At 36.8% G+C, this 13369-nt stretch overlaps 1 protein-coding gene across 10 annotated transcripts in view; it reads right to left on the minus strand.

Moving 5' to 3' along the window:
• The window catches only part of CACNA2D1 (calcium voltage-gated channel auxiliary subunit alpha2delta 1), a 503964-nt gene that overhangs the window by 104501 nt on the left and 386094 nt on the right, over positions 1-13369 (minus strand). For all 10 annotated transcript variants that reach the window (XM_082473444.1, XM_082473442.1, XM_082473443.1 and 7 more), the window contains one exon: positions 11738-11837. In XM_082473444.1, the coding sequence (XP_082329570.1) occupies positions 11738-11837 (100 nt within the window). The remainder of the gene's footprint in view (positions 1-11737; positions 11838-13369) is intronic.

Genomic DNA, 13369 nt, shown 5'->3' on the forward strand with positions numbered 1-13369 from the left:
TCTCTCTTTTTAAAAATTAAATAACCTTGGGGCTTCCCTGGTGGCGCAGTGGTTGAGGATCTGCCTGCCAATGCAGGGGACATGGGTTCGAGCCCTGGTCTGGGAAGATCCCACATGCCGCAGAGCAACTAGGCCCGTGAGCCACAATTACTGAGCCTGCGCATCTGGAGCCTGTGCTCCTCAACAAGAGAGGCCGCGATAGTGAGAGGTCCGCGCACCGCGATGAAGAGTGGCCCCCACTTGCCACAACTAGAGAAAGCCCTCGCACAGAAATGAAGACCCAACACAGCCATAAATAAATAAATAATTAAAAAAATTAAATAACCTTGATTACTTGCCCTGCAAGTAATATAATTACTAAATTTGTCCATTATTTCAGACTCTTTTCTTCACAGTCTGTTATTTTTTATGTCTTTTAAATGAAGATAATTCTAAGAAGCACTGATGTTTTTTGCCTTAACAGTACTTTTAAAAAAATTGAAATATAGCTGATTTACAATATTGTGTTAACTTCAAGTGTACAATATAGTGATTTAGTTTTTTTTTTTCCTTAAAGAAAACAAGTATATAAGAGAGAGAAAACTCTGGTTCTCTTAATGAACTTAATTCGACTCCTTCTTTCTGCTCTTTTTTAATACCTCCCTACAAAAACCAAATGGCTGCAAAATAAAATATTCATAAGCGTCCATAGAACTAGCAATTCTATGAATTAAAAGGTCTTAAAATCTAAGTCAATGATATGCATGATTAGTTATAACAAGCCCCAGACAGATGCCTGCTGGACTTTGCTAAAAGTACCTCCCTAAGGTACCCTGATTTCCTCATTGCTTAACAATCACCTGGGAGACTTGCTAAATGCAGATTCTGGCTCTTCAGGTCTGGGGTAGAGCTTGAGATTCTGCATTTCTAACCAGCTGCCAGGCGCTGCTCAGGCTGCTTGGCCACAGACCTCACTTTAAGAAGGAAGGGCATAAACTACAATATTCTTGTTTGTTGACATAAATGAGATATGAATCAACATAAAGTTTTCCTGAAATCTAGATGGGTGACTATTTGATAAGACATGAAATGAAATTACTCTCCTAGAATTCATATGTCACAAAACTGTACTGGTGTGCCAAATATCTTTTATTTTACTTGAATTCTGGCAAAAGGGCCTGTTTTGCAAGGGTGGAGAAATCACTTTTAAATTTAAATTGTGCCACAACTTACAAATGTGCTCATTATCATATGCAGAGTAGGAAAGTTCCTAAGCTAAGAAAACCATGCCTTTGTCTAGGAACACAGGGATATTTTAGAAAGAAAACTGAAATTTAAAGCACATAGGAAAAGGAACAATCCAAATCATGTCTTTCTTGCATATACAGTGCAATTCGATATTTAAACAAAGCCCCACTCTGACATTAGTAGGTGTTAAACTGTCAAGCCAAGAACTGAGATTTTATCCTTCTTGCAAGCTAATGAGTAATCCACCTACAGCTTCATAGACACTGGCAGAAAAATACAAGCCCTTTGGGTCAGAGACAAAAGGCCGCTTACTACTCATAGCAATACCAATAGCAGTACCAAGAGCCAGACTGCCACCTTTGCTCACACTCACAACTCAATTCCCACAGGAGGATGGGAAGAGGGCCGGGGGTCACCTGCATAGGCAGTAGGTGTGTTTCAGGCAAGGAATCCCAAGATGAGGAAGGCCTTGATCTCATATAGGGGCAGCTGGCCCATCCTCCTCTCCAGGTAGACAATATCTTAATTACTCTGCGTTGTAAATCTCTTCTGGGGAAGGAGACATCTCTATCTTTACTTATCCTGGAATGTACATAAATCTGAGCAAACTGACTGTTAATGCTCAGACTTGGAAGAAATGTGACACATTCATGAAGAACTATCTCCTAACAGTTGGTAGAAAAGTGTTGGAAGATGACAACAACAACAACAATAATAATAATAACCAGAAAGATGATTACAATAAATAAGCACTTTTCATGTGTTATTTCATTTAGTGCTCAATAACTTAAAGGCAAGTTAAATATGGTTCTGCCTATTTCAAAGGGGAGAAAACAGATCTGTAAGCCTTAAGTAACTTGTATAAACTCACATAACTAGTATTTTTGAGGCAGGAGGCAGATGGGCAGCCCCCCCACGGCCAGCAATTGGAGATTCATTCCCTGTAGACCGATACTCCAAGACGAGAATAGCAGGACAATTGAGAGAGAAGGCTGGGCGCTGCCCAAATAGAAGATAACAGACCATGTATTTCCATTCTCGAAGTCAAGGAGACCCTCCCAACTAGAAAGCTTCTTGGAGGTCAAAAAGGGAGGGGGCGCCACCCCATAGTAAGTGATGTCAACTACCCGTAGGCCTCTTCACTAGAATCCATCTTGGCTCAGAGATGCACAGGCACACGTGGCAGGATCCTGAGATGCACCAAGTACGGACTCAGAACTACGCAAATCAAATGACTGGCCAAAGGAAACCTGGAAGAAATGCCCCAAAGAGTGATTCAAACTACCGCGAGGGTGCAACTCTCTCTCTGAGTCCGCCCATGTGTCTAACCACATGTACTGTACTCCTTTCCCTCCTAATAAACACTTCACTTGTTTCACTACTTTCCATCTTTGTGGGAATTCGTTTCTGCAAAGCCGAAGGGGCAGGGCCTTGTCACTGGCCACTGGTCTAGCGGCTAGGATTCCGTGCTCTCACTGCTGCGACCCGACCTCAATCTCTGTCTGGGAGCTGAAACCCTGCTTCAAGGCGCTGCAGGCCGAGGCCACCTGAGATCAGTTTCAACGGCTGTGCATTACTCCTATGCAATTCTATGAGTACATCTAAGAGGCAGGATTGTGAGGAGAGTGGGAAGTAGGGCACTTAACCAGAACTTAGCCTGACTAATGTCACCAGATCCTTTCATCATGATCGTCCCTTCCAGCCTCCTATGTGGCTATGGGTCCTCACTCCTCATTCTGCACTGGCATTTAGAGATTGTCACCTCTAGAACTGTTGTTTAGTGACTACAGTTGGGGCAAGGGGTAGAGTTGATTTTTTTTTTAAAGTTATCTCCTACAACTAATAGCAAAGATATTATAAGGAGTATTTTGATTATTTCTTTCTGATGAATAATCAAAGATAGCATTTTAAAATGACCACAAGTTAGGAAAGCTTCCCGCAAGAAAACTGACTCAACGATCATTAACCAAATCCTAACATTTGCATCTAATTCTTAAATAAAAATATGTGATTTTATTGAAACACAAGACCATCTTCTTCAGTTGTTAACTTTTCATATATTGTCCATAATCAGCATACATTTTCCTTTCATCCTCCACTGGCTTGCAGTATTTTACTCCTAATACGTCAAACTTCCTCACTTTCATAAACAAATTCCACTCTTTGTGTCAACATTTGAAATTTTGCCTGCAAATCAGAACATGCTGTGACTGAATTGCTGCTCTTATCATCTACCACTTACTTCTATCAAAGTATATAACTGGATTAGTGGGAAAACAGCTACATTATGCCTGCCTTTAAGCTTTGCCTAACAGCAGGCTTCCTGTCTGCAACAAAGAACAGCCCTGGAGATTACAGAAACACTAGGAAATGATCAACATTTGTTCTGACAATTTTATGTGTGACTGAAGCATAAAAATTACCGTTCTCAAAAAAATAAAGAAACTTAGATACATAAGCCTAAAAGTGAGAAGCTGCTTGATTTTTCTGCCTGATGGTTCTAGGCGACGTTGGGAAAGCGTTCATACAGACTGCATCATAACTCTGGATGACAGACATGATCTTAGGTTATGAGGATGAAGAGAAATGCATGAGGGCTTTGTGGGAAGATTACTGTCAGAGTTAATTATAGAATCACTACCAGGTTTCCTCAGTGCCTTATTATTATGCCTCCCTGAAGTTACAAAAGCTAAAAGTTATATTGCTTCTTTCCTAGGCTTTCAAGCAGTTTCAGAGAGAAAAATATACAAGCACATCTGCGTGCATACACACAAATATAGCCCAAGAGATTACAACTATATTAGAAGGTTTTTTTTTTCACAGAATCTCTACATCATTAAGTTATTACATTTCTATTTAATGAGAAAGGCCTATCTTTTAAAGACAAAAATATGATTTTACTTTTCTTTGACCAAAATGTTACATAAGAATTAATTCTTTTAAGTTTTTTAAAATTAATTTTTATTGGAGTATAGCTGTTTTACAATGTTGTGTTAGTTTTAATTCTCTTTAAATGTATCACTTTCAGGTATTTTTTTCACCCAACTAATAAAAATGAAGAATTTCTTTTAAATTATGAAGTTGATGTGGTTGACATTAAATATTATATAAATGTAAATAACAATCTGTGTAGTTTGATAGAAGCAAAAGGACACATGATAAAGGAAGTAAATAAATTTATAAAAAGAAGACACATTACTTAAGCAAAAATGTATAATCCAGATATAATGTTTAAGTGTTTATTTGCAAATATAAGAATAATCCAATTCATATATGCTTTTTCAAGCCAAAATACGGCAGATTTCTTAAAACAAGTCCTCCACTGAAACATAAATAACCTTCTTCTTCAAAAATTAATAATAAGTTTAGATTTAAAAGAAGCATTTCTCCTTGCTATTATAACCTAATCATATTTTATCTTAGAATTTCTAAGAATTCTAATAGCTTGGAATTTTATTTAAATATATCAGATTATGCACTAAAATTAGTAAACTTACTTTATATTTTCCTTCAGGATCCAACCACATAACTTTGTGGATAAATCTAGACTAATAAATGAAAACAGCTGTGCTCCAATCCTGGCTTCTCACTTAGAAAAGTTACTACACTTTATGTTTCTTTATCTATAAAATTTAGGTCAGTAATATTATCTCCCTCACAAGGTTGTTGTGAAGAATAAATGAGTTACTCTGAAAAACACATGGAACAGTTCCTGCCTCATGAGCAGTGTTAAAAAAATTAACTCTAATAATTCACTATAATGTGATTAAATTGAAGATTAATACACAAATTAGATAAATAATGAACACATACCTACTTTAGATCTTGTTCGTATTGATTTTCTGAAGGGTAAATCTATGTCTGGAATAATATGATCAGCTAACATCATTTAGTGACTTTTCAACCATGAAAATGTACTAATGTTTTTTCTCAAATAACAGAATTAAACAAAAATATATAGTCAATAAAAAAATCAGAGTATAGTTGACAAAAATATCTCCTTATGGTAAATAAGGACCATAAACCACAAAGTAAATTAATGAACCTCAACTAAATAAGCCAATATACTAGGAACTGAGACCAGTAAAAAATTTCTCTGGGAGTAGAGTGGGATATCACTATGACTTCATCATAGTGTATGATGAAGCATCTTCTGCAATATTCACCTTATAATTTGCATCTTTTAATATCACTCTTCTCCCCTATTTTTGAATACATAACTGAGATATTTTCATAATTTTTAACTCGACACATTGAGATACATTACTTCCATATCAAATGCATTCCCAGTTCTTTCTACAAGCAACATATTCACTTTGCCTATATGTTTTCAGTTCACATATTCAAGTTAACATCAAGTGAGGACGCCCCAGCAAGGATTTACAAAGGGCTGTCAATGCATCAATAAAGTTTATATTAACCTGATTTACAGAGATTACAAGGAAAGACCTTGCAATTTTGTTTCTTAAGAAGTTAGTTAACAATTTTCTTTAAAGAAGTACACATTTAACAACCATAATATTTTTAGGAGAAGCAAAGGTCCTTAAAACTTGTCAGGTATTAAGAATCTCAAAGGCGAACAAACGTATGGACACCAAGGGGGGAAAACCACGGTGGGGTGGGGATGGTGGTGTGCTGAATTGGGTGATTGGGATTGACATGTATACACTGATGTGTATAAAACTGATGACTAATAAGAACCTGCAGTATAAAACAAACAAACAAACAAACAATAAAAAACAACTAATACTAAACTTTCTTTGGGTTATCTGTATGGAAATATGTTAATATAAATGTTTCAGACACTACATGAAATTTCTAAAAATCTTATATGTTCTGGTATAATATTATAAGTCATAATTCTAGTATTACTTTAAAATGTGTATCTCAGAAATAACTAAATTTCCTTGTCAATTGCATTATTATGAACTTTCATCAAATCTTTAACCGTGGTCATTTTTAAGCCTTTTGTCATTTACAGACAGTTCTGTGTATACTCTGATGCTTTTGCAAAAATGTTCCTATAAAAGGGTTTCATCTTCAAGGAATTCATGGAAAAGACTCTGACAAGTACAGGTTTCTGGTAACTTACTGTACTGCTGAACTGAATGAATAAGCATTTTCAGAACTCTAATGGAAAACTGATGAATTCATAAAAGTGCTAACAAAAGATCAAGATAAAAAAAATTAATTACATGGGACTGAGTGAACTAATGAGGATGATTATAATTTTTGTGACTTTCTGTTTGAATTAAAAAAAAAAAAATCCCACAAGGACTCAGAGGCAAAAAATATACAAATCAATTTTCACTGCACAGTAAAGGACCTGTTACAGTGGAGGATTACTGGACTGAATGTCAATATTATGACATAGTATGAGTGTGTTTCATGTTTGGTAGTTGCAATCATTGTTGCTTTTGTTGTGGTCATCCATTTACAATGCTTGATGTCAGTCTATTTATCTCTTGTAAAAATAAAATATAGTGTGTGTGTGTGTGTGTGTGAAAAAAAAAAAAAGAATCTCAAAGGCAATCCCATCTAAGTTTTTTATTTTAATTAGGAAAGAATCATTGATTGCTACCTAAATGTTGAAAGCATAAAATTCATTCAAAGCCGTTTCTACTGTTTAGTCAGAAAGTCTTTTGAAGCATATTTTTCAATAGCACTGTTCAGTTTCTAACTGAGGCAGCTGCTACTGGTGCCCCATCCATATTTCCTCACATATCAGCCCAAATTTAACTGTCCGAGATTTCTGGGAGCCTTTTGCTTGTGCACATGGTGGCCTGGGAACACTGGGGAATTAACGTCCCTTGGGAGCAGTCATTAACTTCAAATACTCCAGCACACTGTCCCCTTGGAAAGAATAATTTTAATTCATGCAATCTACCTTGGTACACAGAATTGCCCAGAGGATTAAGCTCTACTCACTCACAGTGGTAACTTGTTTGATAACCCACTGTTTATCAGTTAACTTCTTTTTTTGGCTTTACTTCTCACATTTCTCTCAATCTTTCTTAGAATTACTTTCCAAATAAGCCATTTGTACTTGAATCCTTATCTCATGAACTATTTCAGAGGAAAGAGCTAATATTAGCAGAGGTCTTAGGAAACAGATCGTCAGGATGGGATTCCAGAATTAAATCATTCACCAGCCATGTGGCAATAAAGATTCCTCTGGTAATTGGCTATATATCAGTGGTAACTGGAGTAAAGAAAACCCCTGAGGCCACAGCATCATAAGTGCTAAGATTTTTACCTGTAGTGACTGGAACACAATACAGAATAAAGGGGAGGCACCTAGCATTTGAGAAATATGGTGACAACAGTAATTAAAGGGGCTTGGAGTTGGTTGGTTGTTAAATTCAATGAAAAAAGTGACAACCTCAGATCAGCCAACTACCAACTAAGGGCAAAATGTGAAAGCCAGAAGATATACAGGAGCCAATAAAGAGATTCTAATTTTTTGATGTGAGAAGGACAACGTGTGCTAGAAACAGACACAGAATTTGCTTTTGAAAGTCACGTAACTATAAAGGAGGCCGCACCCACAGCCATGGCAGGTTTCTATGCAAAAGTCAGGGCACTGATAGGCAAAGAATGGGATCTTAAGAGTAGAATGGGGACATGGGTAGATGCTATTGAGAACAATGAACTTCCAGGTTCCCCTATACCCTCTGGGTACGCAGAAGTAATCTCTTCCTCTTGGAAGGTAGTAGTTTCTCCCGTTCCTAGAGACCATAAAAGATGATGCTCTCCTTTAAGATCTGATCTCACCTCCCCTCATGGCTCAAGGCAACAAACAGACCAGGTCTCAACGTGGCCTACCTGGAAAAATAGTCTCTGTTCCAGGAAAACAGAAAAAGAGAATATTCAACAAAAGAGATGCAAGATCTGTCTAATATGAACAGCAGATAGTGGGAGAACATGCCAGGGGATGGATGTTGATGGATCTTGAGGCAAAAACACCTGGTCATCAACTTGGTGTGAGGGAGCAAGTAGCCTGAGATAAGACAACACCACTCCTGCATAGGGGCAAATGGCTTAGCTGGTTGGCCAATGCCCTTGAAGAAACAAGAATGGAAGACCTTCCCCAGACAAAGAGTTCTGGAGAGGAAGCATGAGGATGGACCTACGGGAGTAGGCGTGAAATGTGCAGATCTCTGTCTCACATCAATCACCACTAGAGAACATTCACACAGAGGAGGTACTGAACAACTGAGTGGAGAGGAGGATTTGTCCATTGTATGCAGCAACTGCCCATAAATGCAGCAGCCAGGTAGCAGAGAAAGAGGGGATATATGTGGGCCTAAAAACATGGGCTCTTTCTCACCAAGTGGGATATAGCTATCACCATTAGTGAATGGCTAACCCATTGGAAACTGTCCAATGCTGAGTCTTTAATACAGTATCACTCTTCAAAAAGACATTCAACAACTTGATTTCAAACAGATTGTATTCGATTTTATCCCTCTGGAATGGGGTGGCGTCAATTTTGCTTTTCTTGCTATTGATACATGTTTCAGTTAAGAGTTCCCCTTTCCTGTTTGCAATGCCTCATGCAGTATCATTAATCCTCTGGATTCACATACTGTCTGATTTATCATCATGAGATACCATCATGGAATCCTACATAATATCTCCTCAAATCAAGCAATCTATTTTATGGTGAAGGAGGTCCGACAACAAACAAATGACCACAGGACCCACTGGGTCTACCATATACTGCATCACTTAGAAACAGCCAGCCTGACAAAACACTGGGATAGTCTCTTAAGTGTGCAACTAAAGCTCCAGCTTGCAGATGACAGTCTTTGAGTAGGAATGTTGTCCTTCAAGATGCAGTATGTTCTTTGAATCATGGTGCTAAGTCCACTGATATGCTGGCATCAGACTGTATCCACTCATAAAAAACAATGTTACATTTTCAGGAATTTTTAAATGATAAAGGGATCAATCCAACAAGAGAATATAATACTTGCAAATATCTATGCATGCAATATAAAGCACCTAAACACATAAAGCAAATATTAACAGATATAAAAGGAGACACTGACAGTAGTACAATAATAGTAGGGGACTTTAATGCCCCACTTTTATTAATGGATAGATCATCCAGACAGAAAATCAATAAGGAAACACTGGCTTTAAATGACATGTTAGATGCCATCTTTAAGGATCATGAACTGGATACAGTGGACATACTGGACAGGTTTCTAACTACCATCACCTGCAACTTTTTGTTACATTTCTCTCTCTTACGGTCAGAGTCTATTCTGCCCACACATATGGAAGGCTGGCACTTAAAACCGCAGCTCACTTGGCCTTGAGGCAGAATAACTTTGAAGTTCATATTCTATACAGCTTCTAGGATGCCTCAATAGGATTAAATCCCTTTAAATTAAATTAAGTTCTTTTAATTGTCATTCTTCCTTCCTTCCCTTGCCTAATTTCCTTTAATTGGTTGTGTTTCCTGGGATACTGTCCCCAAAAAACCATTTACACTTGAATCCACGAGTAAGAATCAGGAGGAAGCCAGATTAAGACATTAACCATATTTAATGTCTGCTGGTTTTATCTAAATTTCATTAGATATGCCAAATCTGTGCTGAATTTAATGTTTTTACAACTTTCTCTTTTGCTTTGCCAAAGATAATGTTTTGTTAGCAACCTTTCCAATGCCTTTGTAATAAACAATATTTTTATGTACAAATTAAACTAAATGGTTATCTTTTCTGATCATTTTATTTGAGAGACCAAGCACTACATTTCACTTGTTCTCATTTTGTTGAATAAGTCGTGAGCTAACACACAGGGTCAGATTACAAAATCAGACTGACATGAATCAGAGCTTTTAAGCAGTATCAAATTTTACTAATAATATCAAGGATGCAGACAAGCTAAAGGACTGCTAAACGTTCAGATAAAGCATAGAAAGATCTGGGTATGGAGGGCAGTTCCCCAGATGTTATGAGCTGAAATGTGTGCCCCTCAAATTCCTATGTTGAAGTCCCAACCCCTGGTACCTCCAAATGTAACAGTAATCATAGATAAGTTCCTGAAAGAGGTGATTAAGCTAAAAATGAGGCCATTAGGGTAAGGGTATAATTCACTATGACTTGTGTCCTTATAAGAAGAGGAAGAGACCCTAGTCTGCACAGAGGGATGACCATATGAAGTGGTAGCAAGAGGGCAGCCATCTGCAAGCCAAGGAAAGAGGCCTCAGGAGAAACTGACCCTGCCAGCACCTTGATCTTGGACTTCCAGCCTCCAGAACTGTGAGAGAAAAATTTCTGTAGTTTAGGCTACCCAGTCTGTGTTATTCTGTTACAGCAGCCTCAGAAAACTAATAGACCAGGTCCTTCATTACTGTATTGGAGACACTCCTCTGGGCCCAGATGAAAGAGGTCTCAAAAAGAGCTTTGCAGGGTTCCTTGCATAGTGGGAGTATTTAAACTATGAAATATCTCCAGTTTATTACCCAGAGGGTTATATTACCTACTAGATAGTTTTAAAGGAATCTTGCTTCACTGATCTTGGGTTCTATTTATGACAGTTACCCTTAGCTAGGGATATCCTGCTAAAAGCATTTTTGGAGTAATTCCTCTTCCTCTTAGTAAATATGATTTATCTAGTTACTTGAGGCTCTGGTTGACAAGAGACTATATTCAGTTCCTCTGCCTACTTTTTTCCAGGGGGTACCCTTCCAGTGAAGGGAGTAAATTGACTGTAGGCCAGCTGCTTTAACTTCCTCCCATGTGGTTTTAGAGGGAGATCCATTCTCCTATGTTTGATACAAAATGACCTCACCACAAATACTTCTTCCCTCACGTGCATCTCTATGAATATAACCACTTCAAGTGTGAAATTATATCAAGCAGTACACGGCCATGAAATTTTCTGCCAAAATTCTATGAATTAAAGTGAGATACAGTAACATTCATTTTGTCCTGTTTTATTTGCTTCAGAGTTCAATGCTCTCTAGCTATGAGGAGGAAGGTCTAAAACGGTTCCTGGAAACAAGAATTTTAAGAAAGCACATTCAAATTATCTATTGGTTCTCATGTTAATAAAAAAAAACTTTAAAAACATAATACATTATGGATATGTGTCCAGTATGAAAAAGGAGCATTACAATGAACAGAAAATTGCCATACAATTACACTGCCGAGTCACTATTTATTGGGAGTTACGATGATATCAATGAGTACGGGGGTTCACGTCAACTGTTTAAGTACCTCTGAGTCAAAGAGAATATATATAATGTTTTTCCTTCATGTTCATTGCTTCAATCACTCCATTCATGGGTAAATCCTCAAACATTCAGAAAGGACCTTGGTGTGGAAGTACGGGAGAAAGAGTCACAAGAGAGGACAGCTCAGTAAGATAGTCTTGTAATAGGACCAGAAATATCTCAGCCTATCTATGACAAAACACTATAAAGTATTTAAAACCAGAGGGAGATAAAAATTGTAGATTTTACTCAGCAAAAATGCAGTCATCATATACTTACTGAAGCTACGTTCACAAAATCATCATCTGAGAGGGTTTCCAACATTTCAGAGACAGATGTTCGGATGAGCTTAAGTGTCAATCCACTAACACTCCCACTCCTATAAAAAAATGAGTCCACACATGTTAATGACCATGTAGTTAATTAACATCATACACCCTAAGGAAAGACAACCTATGCACTGACTCTAGATAATAATATTCAAATAATTTTGTCTTCAAAAAACCAGTAGTAGAAAAAGTCTTATTTTTGATAGCAAGTAGAAATAAATTACAAAAAATCTTGTCTTTCTTTCCTGCAAGCATCAGAATGTATATTTTTCTAACTACAATGATGAAAATTACATGTCAAGTGACAATTTTAAGAAACTGTGGATACTCATGGCATATTCACTTATTCAGGAAATATACACTGAATACCAGCTCTGTTAGCCAAGTTAGTAGTGATGGTTACAGAGGTTAATAGATACAGTCATTGCCCTAGGGAGCTCATTGTTTGACTTGATTAAACCAATAATTATGAAGCAGCATAATAATTTGATAATAGATTTGTAAACAAAATGCTTTATTTTATATCCTAAAGTAGATATTCTCTGGGGTTTAGTCTTCATTTTTCTTGTCTCTACATATTTTATGATCCTGAATGACCTCATCTATTTGCAGGGCTCATCTCTAGGCAATTAACTTCCACTTTTATGTCTCTAGCTCCCAACTTTTTCCCAGTTTTACTTTTCTAGCTGTTTTCAGATGTTCTCGTCTATGCCACTTTGCTTCTGTCATCCTTCCACCTGAAATTCCACTCTCTTTCCTCCCCCTTCCCATGCCTGCCTTGTTAAATCTTAGCTATAAGGATTCAATTCCAATTTTATCTCCTTAATGAAGTCTTTCCTGACACTTTAAAATGAAATGTGCTCTCTCACCTATGTATTCCTTCAGTGCTCTGTCATAATTTATATCTCTCACTTCCTACAATTGTTTTAATTTACTAATGTGAATATGGTTTAATTTCATTAATACATTTGAATCATCTTTGAGATCAGGGACCATGTCTTAATCATCTTTGTATCATCACATTGTATATAGGATACCCTCAACACATTTCTGTTGAAATAATTTTTAAAAATGGCATTACAACTTCATCTACATTTTTATCCCACTTGGTATCCGACATGGGTTCCAAAGATTTTAATAAAAGAAATTATTTCAGGAAATTAGCATATATCCAATAGGATTATAACATATTGCATTACCATTCAGATTTATACTTCAGAAGAATATCAAGGATTAGTATATGTACAAACTCTATAATAACTTAATTAAAACAAGATGAAGTTTAAATGCATTGTAACAAATGAAATGAGATTTAATATTCGTTACATTTGTCAAATTCATTTATCTTCTCCTTCTCAGGCAAGGTTATAAGATTTTAAACTTGTTCAATTCACATTAAAATGGAGAAATTTTCAAACGCCGACACTATCCTGTGAAATGAATTTAGTTGCCTATAAAACATTGGATTCTGTTTCTTCCAGTGGCAAAGAACAGATGAGGGTATACTTTTATTCCCTCAGGGAAAATAATATAAGCATTTTATACCTCACGTTTTTAGTTCCTTGGTATTGCTCTTAAAAAC

The sequence above is a fragment of the Balaenoptera physalus genome, assembly GCF_965194825.1.
Source record: "Balaenoptera physalus genome assembly, chromosome: 8".
NCBI classification, from domain to species: Eukaryota; Metazoa; Chordata; class Mammalia; order Artiodactyla; family Balaenopteridae; genus Balaenoptera; species Balaenoptera physalus.